A 15879-nucleotide genomic window follows, 5' to 3' on the forward strand; every position below is an offset into this window, starting at 1 on the left:
AATTGAAGCTTAGTGGCAGAGTGGGCGGCCAGTTCACAACCCAGAATCTTGAACACCTAGGTGAATCGCATAGGTATTATTATGCCAACCTCAAATTCGGGTGGAAGGAAGCTGCTTGATCCGTGCGTGTTGTTTTCAGTAATTAGGCAATGATGAGAAAAAAAGAATATACGGCGACGGAAATAATTATATCTTTCTTCATCAATGTGCATGGCAGGACGAAGTACTCGATCGGCCGGTAAGATGATCGAGCATTTGAAGTTCATGTGATCTGATACTCTTTAGCTGAATTAAGTGTAGACTGAGACTACGTAGAAATTTAAGACATGGAAGTACTCCTGAGATTATATATATATATATAATACAGAAAACTGGTTTAAATTATTATTTTTTTCCCTGGTTAAGTTAAACTTGATAGAGAAAAATTCGAGGCATAAAGCTGTACAAATGCTTTGCAAAAAGTCTTACCAAAAGTTAAATTAATGGATGGTGCTATTGCCCCGATGCGATGCCCGTTATATGACCGAAGGAAGTGATCGATGGTATTTTTTGTTTTTAATATTAAAAAAAAAAGCATCGGTCATTTCTTTTTGTCATGACTATCATCAGACGTACAAACATTTACCTAAATTAATAATAGAGCAAATAAGCAAGTGTTGCTAACCAATCAACGCAAAAGGTTATCCGATCAGAGTCATCGACTCATCGTGTTTTTTCTATATATCAACACAAGGGGTTGGAGATAAGAGTAATGCTATTCATTATCTTTTTTTTTTATCATTTTATGATGTGGTATTAAATTATAAGTTGAGAGTATTTATTATATTACATTTGTAAATTTATTATCTAATACTACATCATGCGATGATGAAAAAAGAGATAATAAATAGTTTTTTTCTATAGAAAAATAGTGGTTTAATTGTTGGCGGCCCACGATTTGTAGAGTTGGCATCTTGGATTTGTGCTAGCTTTGCAGTAGGTGTTGGGCTAGGGAAGATTGGGAGGCTCTCTCAGTACTAGGCCTACAACGTCTCAGGCCTTGGGTCTATTTGCAAGAGTCATGGGTGATGCAAGATTAGAAGGCTCTCTCTCTCTCTCTCTCTCTCTCCCTCTCCCTCTCTCTCTACCATGGCAAAGCGAAGGATCGATATATATACGACAGGAAAAGGGAAAAATTAAAAGCGAAAAGAAACTTGTGGAGCCACGAATTAAGAAGATCCAAGGGATAAGCGTACAAAAGATAACACATTTAATATGTAAGTCAGTTTGGAAAGCAGACAGAGAGAATGCACCCAATATGCACATTAAAAAAAAAAAAGTGCGGAGCTTGGTGTGATTAATATTATATTGTTGTGCATTTGGAAGTTTTAAAAACACATGATCCCATTGTCTAAAGATTCAACGCATGCAGCTTGACCGTCTAATTAACGGACCCAAAACATGTACATGACATCTCCATCCCTTCAGTTGGAATATTGTCTAATATTTTTGCTATTCCAATTAATTCGAGGCATGCAGATGCAGTAATACTACTACCTACTACTACTACTACTTTCTTGTCCCACTAATTATTAATTCAGATGCGTCAACCCCTTCTTGCAATTCGTCCACCTGGAGCAACATCAAAATTCCTGATTATTAAACTTTTCAGAGAACCGAATGAATTAGACATCATGACTTGATTAATCATTATTTAATCCATGAGTTCGACTCAAATGACTTAAATATTAGGCATGCATGCAGCTGATAATTGGAGATCAAGGATTACAAGTTTTGAACATCATGAAGATCTTGTTCATCATGCAGATCATCATACATCATCAATTATGAATATACGAGTATATACATATAATACATATACATATATATATATATATATATATGTATACGCGGGTATAGTCTCATTGCGGTTTATATTGAGACAGTGAGATTTGAGACGATGTATCCAATAAGTAACATCGACATTATCATGAGAAACATATTATAAGGTGGGCTGAAATATTCCACCTTTTTATGCCGCTAGTAATTAGTTTGGAACTTATATCTAAGATGAGGAATAGCTAAAGCTTCGATCGGCCTTGGTTATGGTACTACTACTTGAGGCATATATAGCCAAAGCTTCATGTATGAAATGAGGACAACGAATTAACCAGAATATTAATTCAAATATATGGAAGAGATCAATTTGTGCTCAAAAGTCAAAAGGCCAAACACTTTTTTTTTTATTTTTTTATTTTTGGGTTTGGCAGAAATCAGTTTTGGGTACCAAAACCGAAGACACCCTAAATTCTGATCATATGTTTTTTAGATCTGGGAATTTATATATATATATATATAATATAATATGACATGATGCATGCGGCTAGCTGGATTATGCTCGACCAAAATGATGGATGTTGAGATTTTACGACTTTTATGATGACGGACCATCCAACAAACTCAGAAATTAACTACCTAAATGGCATCATATTTTCTTAATTTTATGGAGTTAATAAATTAATCAATTAAATCTAACACATCCAAATGCATCATGTGTTAATTTCTATTAATTTCATAATTAATTATTGTTTCTTGGTTTAATTTAATCAGTTGAATTTAATCAAATTTCTACATTTTAGATACATCAAGCCGGCCAAGGACGGCTGGCATTACAACAACAGGGGAAATGACTAAAATAAGCACTACTCTGGTTTAAAGGGGGAAACTCCAATGAATTAAGAAGCTCAACTGTATTTTCAAGACATTCGATCCCGTACGTACGTAGTTCATACTATATGGGATCCGTCCTGAGTTGCATTTGTCCAGAGAAGGCCGATGATGAAGGCCGGTATGTAAAAGCCAACGTTTTTCCTTGCATATTTCAACTCTGAATAGAAGTTCTCGAATTCAGCCTGAAACGTTTGTTGTTTTTCTTTTTTCTTTGTTTGTGGTTGGAACTTGGATACGGGACTTTTTCAGGGTCAACGCAGTCGTTGGAAGCAACGCTACATGGAGGATATTCACTTACAAAGAGTTGCATGCAGCAACTAACGGATTCAGCGACGAGAAGAAGCTTGGCGAAGGGGGGTTTGGAAGTGTTTATTTGGGAAAAACCTCCGATGGTCTTCAGGTAATGGCCACATAAGCTTAATTATCACGTCCGTCAAATTTCAGTTTCCGGTCCGCCGGTACTGTTCAATAATGTTCAGGGAACCATTATCCTTTTTTTTTTGTGTGTGTGTGTGTGGCTATTTTCGTGCAGATAGCTGTGAAAAAATTGAAGGCAATGAGTTCTAAAGCGGAGATGGAATTTGCAGTGGAAGTGGAAGTTCTTGGAAGGGTTCGGCACAAGAATTTGTTGGGTCTCAGGGGATACTGCGCTGGGACTGATCAACGGCTCATAGTCTATGACTACATGCCGAACCTCAGCTTGCTATCTCATTTGCACGGCCTACTTGCTGGCCAAGTACTACTGGACTGGAAGAGGAGAATGAAGATTGCAATGGGCTCTGCAGAAGGCCTAATGTAAGTGGGCCGTTTTCTTTATTGTTGATACGTACAGCCTTTTTTGAAAAACATAAAACCCACTTGAAAAAATTCTCTTTTTTATAATGGTCTTCTTTTGTTGTAAGGTATTTGCACCATGAAGTAACACCCCACATTATTCATCGAGACATAAAGGCAAGTAATGTGCTTTTGGACTCGGATTTTGAACCATTAGTGGCTGATTTTGGATTTGCGAAGCTTATTCCAGAGGGTGTTAGCCATATGACTACCCGTGTTAAGGGCACTTTGGGATACCTAGCACCCGAATATGCCATGTGGGGAAAGGTTTCCGAGAGCTGTGATGTGTACAGTTTTGGAATTCTTCTGTTGGAGATCGTCACCGGAAGAAAACCCATTGAAAAGCTCCGGGGAGGAACTAAGAGGACAATAACAGAATGGGCCGAGCCGCTCATAACCAAGGGAAGGTTTAAGGATCTTGTTGATCCGAAACTTAGGGGGAACTTCGACGAAAACCAACTTAAACAAGCCATCACTGTTGCTGCCCTGTGTGTGCAAAGTGAGCCTGAAAAGAGACCCAACATGAACGAAGTGGTTAGCCTTCTGAAAGGGTGTGAGCCAAAAGTAAAGGTTATGCCTATGAGAATTTCAAGTATCAAATACAGGGAAGAATTGCTAGCACTTGATCAACCTAGTGATGATGAGGGTGGTGGTCCCGATGACTACGGGGTTTTTAGTGCTTTGGACGGCGGTCCTTATCAGAACTATGGAGACGACGGGAGATTGACCAGAAACGCGTAAGAGTTTGCACACATTTTGCCCATGGCAGGCGATCGAAAAATAGCACCAAAAATCAGAAGTAATTAATATTGTGTAATATATATTTCCTTGAAGATGCAAATGTGAAAGACTTCATGTAATTTAATGTTTTGCTCTATATGGTCGAAGTTGAAATATAGAAAGCACAATGACAATATTCTTCAAAACTGCGACTAGTCTAGACTAGGGGTGAAAGTTGATTGGTCCAGACCGAACCGACTTGGGACCAAAACCGGTTGTTCTCAGTCTCTAAAGTAAAGGATTGAGACTTTTCGGACCGACTAAATTTTAAAAAATATATATTATATATTATTTATATAATAATTATGTAATTTTTATCTAACCTATCATGATTAAAAATATAAAATTTTAAATATGTTATTAACAAATTAATATTCTATCAATTAACTAATATATAATATTAATTAATTAATTATATAGTAATTATACAACTTAAGACTGTAATTTTCATCTAATTTATTATAATTGACCATATAAAATAATTTTTTATTGAGTTAGTTACATAATCCACATTAAGAAATCACTTAATTTTAATTTAGTATTTTAAATAAATTTTTTTATTAATTTATTTTTTAAAAAAAAAAGAAAATAATTAGGCCAGACCGAACGGACCTGACTGATAGCTATCAGTCCGGTCCAGTCCCTAGGAATGTTCGGTCTATTTAGGAAAAATGATAGACTAAAAATTTCAATCAATCACTCCCGGACCAGACTGAACCAAACTGGACCGATTTACACCCCTAATCTAGATTATAATTGATATGATTCTAGTTAGCTTCCTTTTTCTTCTTCTTTTTCTAAGTTTTATTAGTTTAGTTTTTCAAGTCTTTTTTAATCCTTATTTTTCTAAACAATATTTATTATTGTTCATAAAAATATTTCAGATAATATTGAAAAATTATATATTATAAGATTCATCTAATATATTTAACTTTCGGTTATTCAAACTTGAAAAAATCTATTTTTGATCAATTCCTCTCGTCTTTCTTCTTCATTTTAATTAGAAAAATGAAAAAATATCCACCCCTTTACAATTTTTCTACAATCTTCAAATAAAATAATACATTTTAAAATAGCTATTTTAATTTTAATTCTGATTTTGATTTGATGTGTTTAAATTTTTTAAAAAAATATTATTTTATTAATAAGTTTGTAAATAAAATATAGTTAAATTGTAACTTTGGTCCTATAATTACTCCAAAGTCCCACGCATCATCGGATGGAAAAGTAGACAGAATGACGCCCAACATTCACCACGTTGGATGACAATTTAGACACCTATCACCTACCTACCAACGCATAGAGGACACTGACACCCACATTTCCTAATAGAAGAGCGTCCTGCCCCTGCTACGTCCAAAAGGCCATAAGGCAAGGTTTTTATTTTATTTTATTGATATTTTGACCATTCTACTACCATCCAAAGCTGTAAGTATTTAAGTAATTTCTTCATACATGTAAGTCTTATCTTCATAAGGGCTTGTTTTGAAAATAATTTCATCTTAAAATTTTCATTCCATTTTATCTCATATTATTTAAATATAAAAAATTTTTAAACTAATTATTACAAATTTTTCAAATTTAAAAAATAATTCAACTTTTTCAAACTTCTTTCTTAAAACTCCATAAAACATTAAATTATCATATCATCACACTCTTCAAGTTTGTCCTAAATGTTCTCAGTATTCTTACTTGTATTCCTAGATATTTTAATATATTTTCTTTTCAAATATTACTCAAATATAAAATATTGTTCAATTTTAAAACTTGAAATTTTTCATTTAATTATTATATAATCATTATAACTTTTTCAAACTCTCAAACAAAACATAAAAATTAATATATTTCTTAAAAATTTTAAAGTAAAAATTATAATAATTTTTTTTTATAAGTAAATAAGGGATTTGAGAGTGCTGGCTATGGGGTAAATATATATATATATATATATATATATATATATTCTAAGTATCCAAGCCAGCATAAATCTCTTTCCAGAGAAAAAGTTGGCTCAATTTTAGAGAATAGAGAGCTAGCTGTTAGGTTAATGTTTGAAAATACAGAGTCTATCAAAATTTTTGGCCAGGAATCTTTTCTATGATCCGAGACTTGGGTCAATATTAATTGGGAATTAAAGATTTTTCAAAATTTTCTTAAAATGTCTTGGTATAAATCTAAACATATTTACACAGAATGAATCCAATTTTAAAATATGCATGGAGATCAATATAGAAAAACTAATTTTTTTAATAATAAATTTTATTTTTTTTAAATAAATGTGCGATGCTTGTACAACCATAAGTACTATATCATTACTCATTATTAAAACATCTTAATTACCTTGATTTACATATCAACCAAAATAACAAAATAACTTTTGCAAAGCTAAAAAACAAATATTATACCAAAATTTTCTCTCCAAACATGTTTTTAATAGATCCATCACTTTTTCAAAGCATTTGCAACCATCTTCATAGAATTTCTCCATCTAAACGTGTTTTTTAACCGTTTCACCAATTTCATAAAATCCCATTAAATTTTTAAAACTTCTACGAGAGATTTTAAAAAAAAAAAATCCAAAAAATATTACGTCAAACATCGATCTCTTTAATCGCTAATTTACGATTTTTTCTTGGAGGATCGAACTGGATCTTCTAGCAAAATTATCTTATGACCTAAAACTTGTCTCATAATTCGATTGGGTCTAATCTATATAGGGTAATCTGCAGGTACTGTAACTGGACTAATTAAACTCATTAGCTCAAAAGCTGATTGGGGTCCACTCTCCGTACCTCAAACAGGCCAGTTAGGTCGTACACAGCCCAATCATGTCCAACACAGAAATACGGCATACTTTTTTGAGTTCATGATACCAATTTGGGTGCGTATGATATTCTTAGAGTAGGTACCTAATTAAATTTCCCTCCCAACTAAATATTGCTAATAATGTATACGAGGTTTTTTATTCGCAATAAAGCACCGTGTGATGAATTAGAACGTCAAGCTCCAGAATACATATGCTATGTTACATTCATTTTTGAAAAGAAAAATAAAAACTTATAAGCTAGTACGAAGTACATATCATTCGAATGATATGTATCAATAATCTTACAAATTCACACTACTAATATAATAAGATTTATATTTTAAATTTAAATTTATCTTACAAATCAAATACTACTGTATCAATAATCTAGCTAGTCAATATATTCCACACAATAACTTTAAAACATGTTTTTAGGAGTGAAACAGGACTAGTTTGGTCCGATCTTTAACATATTTTAAAATCGAACCGATATATATCAGTTTTTGAGATTTGAAGAACCGATACTGCACCAGTTATATTCTTAAACCGATATTTTCGATTTTACCAATTCCGATTCAGTTCGGTCTAATTTTTTCGACATATTATATATATAGTATATATAATATGTTATATATATTATAGTATATAATAATATAGTGATAATATATAGTTATTTATTTAGGATTTTAAAATTTAATGTTATTTTAATTAGAAATTTAGCATATAATACAAGATTATTTTATATATATTAGATATAAAGGTTATATATAATATAAAAAATCATACAAAAAACATTTTATATAATCTAAAAAATTAAAATATACATATATTTATATGAACAAGCCATGTCCTATTCGATCCGGTGTTAGAAAAAGGAAAACTGGATTGATTTCGACCGGTTTTAAAAAAAAATAGAATCGATACTAGACCGAACTAATTTAGAACCAGACCAAACTCACTGATTCGTTTTGGTTGGGTCCAGTTTATCGATTCACCGGTTTTTTTTTTCACCCCGACATGTTGTAGATAAAAGCTCGGATCATTGCCTCTCTAGGATTTACTATATCTTTTTTTCTAATATAGGAAGGATTTACTATATCATTAATGTATGTGAGGTATGGTCCAAGATAAACATGGTTACATGGGCAGGCATTTATGTGGATCTCTCTCTCTCTCTCTCTCCCCCTCTCTCTCTCGTGAGAAATGATAATCTTCCTCACAAATTGACACACCATGCATGCAGTCGTTCCAAAGGGGAGAGGGTGCGTTCGGATATATAGCACCACATGAGTACTTCATGCATGCACGGAATCGTGTATGGAAAGATCACTGATATTAATTGTTTCTGCGTTCGGGATGTTGGAAATCATAACTGGCCGGAGATCTGTGGAATCATCAAAGCAAAACCTTCTTCTATGGATATTTGTTTTCCAAAAACATCTCATCTCATCTCACCTCATCATTACAACTTTTCTAAATCCCCACACAAAATAAAATAAACAATTCAACTTTTTCAAATCCCAAAACAACAATAATATTAAAAAATATATTTTAACAATATTTTATTCAAATTTTTAACTTTAATCTCAACTCATCTCATCTCATCTCTGAAAACAAACGGGATGTATACTGGAACTTCCATCCATCAGCAAAAAGAGAAAGAGGACATAAATAAATATGGCTTCTTTGTAACTTACTTCTTTTTATCACTCCTTGATTCCACATCCTAGCTTTAAATTAAGGTTAATTATCATGCATGTATACTGGAACAGATCAAGCCATGGAACTTAATTTAGGGCAATTCAGAGTAATTAAAATTTGGGGTAGATGTCAATATTTAAAAAAGATCAAAATGATGAGATACTTTCAAATAGACATATTTTCTTTTGCCAATAAAAAATTAGAAAATATTAAATATTATATTTTCACCTGATCATAATTGGGATGAGTTATATGAAATGTCACGTTTACGAAATGGGATGAAAATTAATGTAATATGGGTGTACTATATAGCATCATTTAAATAACGAGTTTCTCAACAAAAAATATCTTGTTTCACCGCTCACAGCTTGGAACCTGATGATCAATTGGAACTTGGTTTGATTAATTGAATAAGAAAAAAATCTATTTAGCATCTATTTTCTTATCATTCTCTCAGCATATCGTGATGTGATATTAGATGATAAGTTTACAAATAAAATATAATAAATAGTTTTCAATCATCTAATATTACATTAGAAGATGATGAGTACCATTATTCATTAAATAAGAAAGAATAAAAAGTGTTTACACCCTCCACTGTTTATAAGGATTAGTATCTACCAATAGTAACTAATTTGAGTAACACGGTACTTTTGTCCTACCAATAACATTGAAATCCTTGTGAGCAACCAATAATATGATGTTAAGTTTTGCATGTATTTTGCAGTTTAAGAACTTTAATATCTCGTTTGTTTTTATAGATAAAATGAGTTGAGATTAAAATTAAAAATAAAATAAAATATTATTATAAAATATTTTTTAATATTATTTTTATTTTAAAATTTAAAAAATTTGAATTATTTATTTTATTTTATATAAGAATTTGAAAATTTTATAATGATCAGATAAAATGAGATGAGTTCAAAAGAAATATGAAAACAAACGAAGACTCAACTTCAAGATAGTTTGGATTTATAGGCGGTTTGTCTAGATTGAATATTTTCTAGATGTTAGTTCCAATACATATACAAAAACACACTTAAATGGCATCTTTTGACTGAAAAGATAGGTGTATAGAGATTGATGGTGCCACTATCCACCACCAATAAATAGAAGGAGCCAAAAAAAAAAAAAACAATAAATGAACTTCTTAATAACATAATAAAAAAACAAGCAATTTAATGCCACAAATGAAACATTTATCCACTTTCCTTTTGTAGCACGGTATTTAATATGGAAAAAGGATGAAAGTCCATTGAAATAAATCTCCCATTTTTCAAATAAATAATTTACAAAGCAATTAGGAATTTAAGCGCAATTTTAAATAAAGAATTAAATTCCAATTGGATGATGGTCGTGTTTCACTCATGAGGGTAGATTTTGCTGCGATGAGCATCGAGTAAATCGGGCCGTTGACTGATGAAATATGACCAATCACGCACGGGCTGGGTTAGTGGATAGAGATAATGGGGAGGTTTTTAAAGTGGGGATGGACCACTTTGGAAAGTGGCCTGAGTGACAGGTGGAGGCCCACGGCTGTGATGGCGTGGGCTTATGGGGCACGTGAAGGGGGTGATGTCCTGGCCCACTAGTGGTCCCCATTTGATTGGGACTGCACGTGCATTCCCATCTTTACAAGCCGACACTTTTTCACTCCTCCCTCTACTTGGCATCAGTGCTTTTGTGATTTTGGATTAGTTGACCGCACTTCAATGCACTATTTACTCACTGTATTCCTTTTCTTCCACTCTGTCAAGCTTTTAATCATGAAAATTTTACTCATCACTACCATACATATCAATTTTTTTTTTTTTATCAAATATCAAATATATCATGTAATAATATGTATAATAATTTAATTAATTTAAAAAGAATAAAAATAAATATAGTATATAGTATGTGAAGATGATAAGAGTAGCAAAACTATTTTAAATGGATTTTAATTTAAGTGTGAATCTTTTTCTCCTAAGGAAGGATAACATGCGTTTAAAGATAGACTCGTTTATTTTCGCACATGAGTTGAGACTAAAGTTAAAAAAGTTAAATAAAGTATTGTTATAATATATTTTCTAATACTGTTTTTATTTTGATATTTAAAAAAATTAAATTGCTTATTTTATTTTGTATTAGAAGTTGAGAAAGTTGTAATGATTAGATTAGATGAGATAAGATGTTTTTTGAAAACAAACGAGACCGGTTGGTGCAAATAACCTAATGGAAAATGCTAGTGGAGTCCCTCAAACTTATCACTCAAACTGACAGCTTGATTATTTTAATTTTTCTTGACTTAATTGTTAAGGAAATGACTATTAGTAAAGTTGTGTAGGCAGATTTGTGAAGTGGAGAAAAAAAAAAAAAAGGAGAGTGAGATAGAGCTTACATTTGGTTCCACATTAGAAATTCTCTTGCAATAACTCCATTCAAAATAGTTACAAACATTGCAATATATCATTAAAAGAAAAGGTAATGAAAACATTGCAATATAATGACATGTAGTATTGACAGCTTAAGTGAGGTTTGGATAATGAGTTGAGACGAGTTGAGATGAGATGAAAGTTGAATAAAATATTGTTAGAATATTATTTTTTAATATTATTATTATTTTATTATTTGAAAAAGTTGAATTGTTTATTATATTTTGTGAAAATTTAAAAAAATTATAATAATTAGATTAAATGAAATAAGTTGAGATCAACTCTAAATCTAAACAAAGCCTAATAGTTCATATTAGTTACTAGATTGGATAAAGAAATGAGAAAGGATTGAGATTTGGGGCAAATTGTATTTTCGGATGACAACTATTGGGAATTCAGACTTAAATGGTCACTTTGACGCATGTGGTGCAACTCAATTTATTTTAAAAAAATATATTTAAAATAAAAGAACATCTAAAACCATAAAAAATAAATATTAGAATCATAAATTCCTTCCACCATTTTTATGTTTGTATTTTACTTTTTTTCTAAACTACGTAACAACACACGTAATTAACCATCCGACCAATAAATTTCATATAAATAAAAAGTATTATTATTATTATTATTATTATTATTATTATTATTATTATTATTATGGTAAGGTATGGATTTGCTTGCTAGTTGTATATTGTAGATTTTTTTATAAAAAAAGAAAAAGAAAAGGAAAGGCCGATGCCGGTCAAAGTTCATATTGGATGGGATATGCAGCTTTTTGTTGGAAGAGATTGCTGGGAAAGCAGGAGCTTGACCTTAAAGTTTAAAGCCCTTTTAAGTTTGGTTTAGATTCGGTTCAAAGACGATAGTTCCAGAAGAAGCAGAAAACTACTTTTTCTGTTTTCGTAGAGCATATTCTATCAAAACCTCATCGCTTTTCTACCTCTTTGAATCCAAACACCGGTGATTTATTTATTTAGTACCAATGAGACAAAATTCAAACTAACTAATTTATTAGTATAGAACAAGTTGAAAATAAAGTTACAACGAGCCAATAAGAAATCAGAAAGAGATCCGTGAAAAAAGAGGACAAGAAAATAAATTGAAAATAAAAGATTTTCCATGAACGAAAAAGAGAGTTACAGAAGCCCCAAATAGGAAAAAGCAAATGGGCTTTTTGAAGACGAGAGGGAGATCTAGGTGCGAAAGCTCAGCTTGAAGAATTGCTCTTGCTTGCTCTTCTTCCTCCTTGCACCTGCAGTTCAAGTTCAGCCCCCCTAAACTCCACACAGAACCCTCTTGCTTAATGCGAATAATTTACACCAAAACATTCAAATCTACCAACTTTATATATTATTAATTATAAAAGCGAGCACCGCACAAATTATTCTAGCTAGGGCGCAAAGTTAAGAATCGTGATCTGGGAGCGCAATACGATCATCGGAGAAACTTCGTTCGTTGATCAGAAGGTAGGAACGACGCCATACTGGGCGTCGGACACGAAAGCCGCGGCGGACACCGAGTTGTATAGACAGTCCACATCGGTTTCAATCTCCGTCCGTTTCGCGAACCGGCCTTTGATTCTGGGCCGGGTTTCCGCGTACGCCTTTCTCGAAGCGTAGCGAATAGTCTTCTCGAACTTCCGGTTCTTTCTCTTCTCTCTGTACCTCAAAACCCTGGCTTCACGATCGCTTCCACACAACTGAGTCGCCGGTTGGTTTGTAGTCCCCGATACCGGCACGTTCGGATCGGCACTCATGTTTCGCCCGAAAGGATAGGATATATCGGACATGGAATTCCCGTCCGGAACCACTCCGACGTCAGAAGAGGATACCTGAGATATCACATACATATCAGTACAAACTATATATATAGTGGTTCACCAGGGAAGGGTTTTTTTTTTTTCCCCTGGAAAATAAAGTGGTTCTCGAACGGGTCAAGAAATTACGCTTTGGCTGAGAGACTGAGTAGAATAGCTGAATACAGAGAGCTTGGATCTGCAGAAATCAATATCGAAGCACCTCTCTCCGGAGTGGTTCATGACTGCAGCGGAGACGGGTTTAGTTTGAACTGGTACCACGCTATCCGTTCCCGCACTGTAAAACGGGTTTGGATAATCGAATTCAAGAAATGGATCCATTTCGGAGAAAAGAATGTCGCTGGGTTTCACATCCAGACCATCCATGACCTTGGAACTGAAATTGGGGTTCGGAAAGAGCCAAGACGCCGCTTCGGCGTCGTCGTGATGGTTGGTGTCAGTCTCGGATTTCGCGGTGGTGTTATTGCTGGCGTTCACGTTCTGATCGGTGGGGACCACAAGGAAATTATTGAGCGCCGATGATTTGATTAAGGAATCGGCCGAGTCGAAGAAGGGCTCGACGGGGACCCGCTCGTGGCGCCGGGCAAGCGGGTTAGCCGAGTGGATGTCGGCGTCGCAGGTGACGCAGAGCGCGGCAGCGTCGGCCTTGCAGGTGACGGCAGCGGGAGCCTGCTCGCACACCTCGCACATCCACAGGCGCTCGTGGCGCGACGCCAGCTTGTTGGCGCAGTGGATCTTTCCATCGCAGCTCAGGCACAAGAATGCGGAGTCTGCTCGGCAGAAGGTGGCTGCAGCGGCCGATTTGCAGGAGTCGCAAGACTTGGCCGTAACGCCCCAGCCTCTGCCGAACCCTTTCAAGCTCTCCGCTTCGATTCCCATATCTAAGGAAGGAGAAAACAAACACCAGTTTATTAAAAAATGCACTGTTACTAGATTTTTTCTCTCTCCTTCACTCACTCTGCTCTGTGCTCTGCTTTAATGGCGTTGTGCGAAGACTGATGATGCGTGAATCAGTGAGAAAGGGTTCGTGTGTATTTGGAGTTTTAGGGCCTTGATTTTTCAGCTAAGATACTCTGCATCTATCTAGTCAGCGAGAGGAAATCTGGCTAATGACGAGTAGCATCTGCACACGTGGGAGACTCTCGGCCACATTTGATGAAATGGCTTATAGTTGTTGTCATCTGTCTGTGCCGACGTGGGACCCAACCAACTAAGCCGAGAGTAGTTTAAATTAACAGGGTGTCTCATGGCATTTTCAGAACACCAGCTCGAGCTGGCAATTCTGCGGATCATGCGACTCTCCATACAGCATCCTCGTAGATTATACAAATATTATTTGCATAATATCACATTATTTTAAATTTAATTATTTTACTCAAAATCTAATCTTATTAAATTATCTATTTATATTTTATTAGTTAAAATATTAGTAATTTAATAAATTTTTTTATATATTTTTTATATTTTACAATTCTATCACTTATATGTTAATTATAATTAACATATAATTGGTAGAGACAAACTATAATTAATACTAGAATCATATGTGCTTCAGAATGTTTTTTAAGTATTGGTGAAAAAAATTAATTAATAGCAGAACAATAATTTAATGTAAAACAAATTCAATACAAGACGTTTAACGAGGGACAGCAACACTTCAAGTGCAAAGTGACAAAAAGAGATAGGAGCAGATAAAAAACTTCTTGTCTATAGTTTTGGTCTAAGTTAAAGGATATTTTTAACTAGAGGTTTGTTGCGCTTCAGCCGCAAGCCACAGCACACTTTACGGGCATATAATTTTAATTTTTTTTTTCACTCATTATGTTGAGTGTGTGCCGACTTCCGACTGATACGAATATTTTTTCTTTTAATTAATATGAAATAAATTTGATTTTGACTATTTCAATTCTAAATAGTTACTTTTTTATTATATAACAATAAAATAATATGAGATAAAATTGATTTTAACTATTCTATTCACATCAACTTCTTATATTGAATTATTTGTTTGTTCATTATATAGTAATAAAATAATACTACTTAAAAAAATATTTAATTTTTTAATTATTAATTTATTTAATTTTATCTTATTTTATTATTCTACCTATTATATGTTGTTTCATATGAATTAGATAAGAAAGAGGAAAGAAAAATAATTAATAAAACATATATTTGGTCTATCTACAGTAACCTTGAAACTTAAAAAATATTTTGAAAGTTACTGTAGCTAAAGTCGAATTATTTAGAATTTAGTTAATCCATTGTGATCATATTTTATTGTCTAATAGCTAAATAATCAATAGATTTAACTTTTAACTAATCTATTAAATATGCTCTAAGGAGTTAGTTTACTGTAGCTAAACTTATTTTTTTTTATATTTACATAATCCAATACAGTACATTTTTATCCTCTATTAGCCAAATTCCTCCTTTTATTTGCATTTGCACATTCCTCCTTAAAAGCCTATTCCTCCGATTGAGCAGAAAATCTCATTTTTGGTAAAGATATCCTCGTACCTATTTTATTTTACTATCAGTTATTTTTTATTATTATTTAAATCTGAATTAAAAATTTTAGAATAAGATATTCTTGTATAATTTGAAAACAAATAAATTCAATCAATCAATGTAATCATGTAATTTAATTAAAAATAACTTTAATTTTATAAAAGTTGATTCAAAGAGCAAAAAAATGTCAAGTTTTATAAAATCAGATTTATTTTAATTAAATTATATGATTGAATTTATTTTCTTCTAAATTATGAAAGAAGGTAATATTTTGAGATTTTTAATCCAAATTTAAAGAGCAAAAGAAAGAAAAA

The 15879-nt window shown here is 32.9% G+C and overlaps 2 protein-coding genes across 2 annotated transcripts; one reads left to right on the forward strand and one right to left on the reverse strand.

Annotated features, from left to right (window-relative positions):
- Nucleotides 1–2774: 2774 nt before the first annotated feature.
- LOC108998820 (PTI1-like tyrosine-protein kinase At3g15890) lies at nucleotides 2775–4324 on the forward strand. The gene is made up of 4 exons (XM_018975525.2): nucleotides 2775–2827; nucleotides 2959–3109; nucleotides 3242–3504; nucleotides 3612–4324. The coding sequence occupies exons 1-4, from the start codon at nucleotides 2775–2777 to the stop codon at nucleotides 4282–4284; spliced, it is 1140 nt and encodes a 379-aa protein (XP_018831070.1). The 3' UTR covers nucleotides 4285–4324.
- A 7907-nt stretch (nucleotides 4325–12231) lies between these two features.
- LOC108998881 (zinc finger protein CONSTANS-LIKE 5) lies at nucleotides 12232–14129 on the reverse strand. The gene is made up of 2 exons (XM_018975618.2): nucleotides 13187–14129; nucleotides 12232–13072 (listed from the first exon to the last, which is right to left on the reverse strand). Exons 1-2 carry the CDS (start codon nucleotides 13934–13936, stop codon nucleotides 12701–12703), a joined length of 1122 nt encoding a protein of 373 aa, XP_018831163.1. The 5' UTR covers nucleotides 13937–14129; the 3' UTR covers nucleotides 12232–12700.
- Nucleotides 14130–15879: the final 1750 nt, after the last annotated feature.

Source organism: Juglans regia, chromosome 11 (assembly GCF_001411555.2).
Source record: "Juglans regia cultivar Chandler chromosome 11, Walnut 2.0, whole genome shotgun sequence".
Classification (NCBI taxonomy): domain Eukaryota; kingdom Viridiplantae; phylum Streptophyta; class Magnoliopsida; order Fagales; family Juglandaceae; genus Juglans; species Juglans regia.

Bases quoted from the DNA above. Each gene is read 5' to 3' on its own strand.
- LOC108998820 (XM_018975525.2), top strand. From the start codon at position 2,775: ATGGGATCCGTCCTGAGTTGCATTTGTCCAGAGAAGGCCGATGATGAA. The intron at 3,110-3,241 runs GTAATGGCCACA...ATTTTCGTGCAG, and splicing joins AAACCTCCGATGGTCTTCAG to ATAGCTGTGAAAAAATTGAA. The intron at 3,505-3,611 runs GTAAGTGGGCCG...TTTTGTTGTAAG, and splicing joins GGCTCTGCAGAAGGCCTAAT to GTATTTGCACCATGAAGTAA.
- LOC108998881 (XM_018975618.2), bottom strand. From the start codon at position 13,936: ATGGGAATCGAAGCGGAGAGCTTGAAAGGGTTCGGCAGAGGCTGGGGC. The intron at 13,073-13,186 runs GTAATTTCTTGA...GTGATATCTCAG, and splicing joins CTCAGTCTCTCAGCCAAAGC to GTATCCTCTTCTGACGTCGG.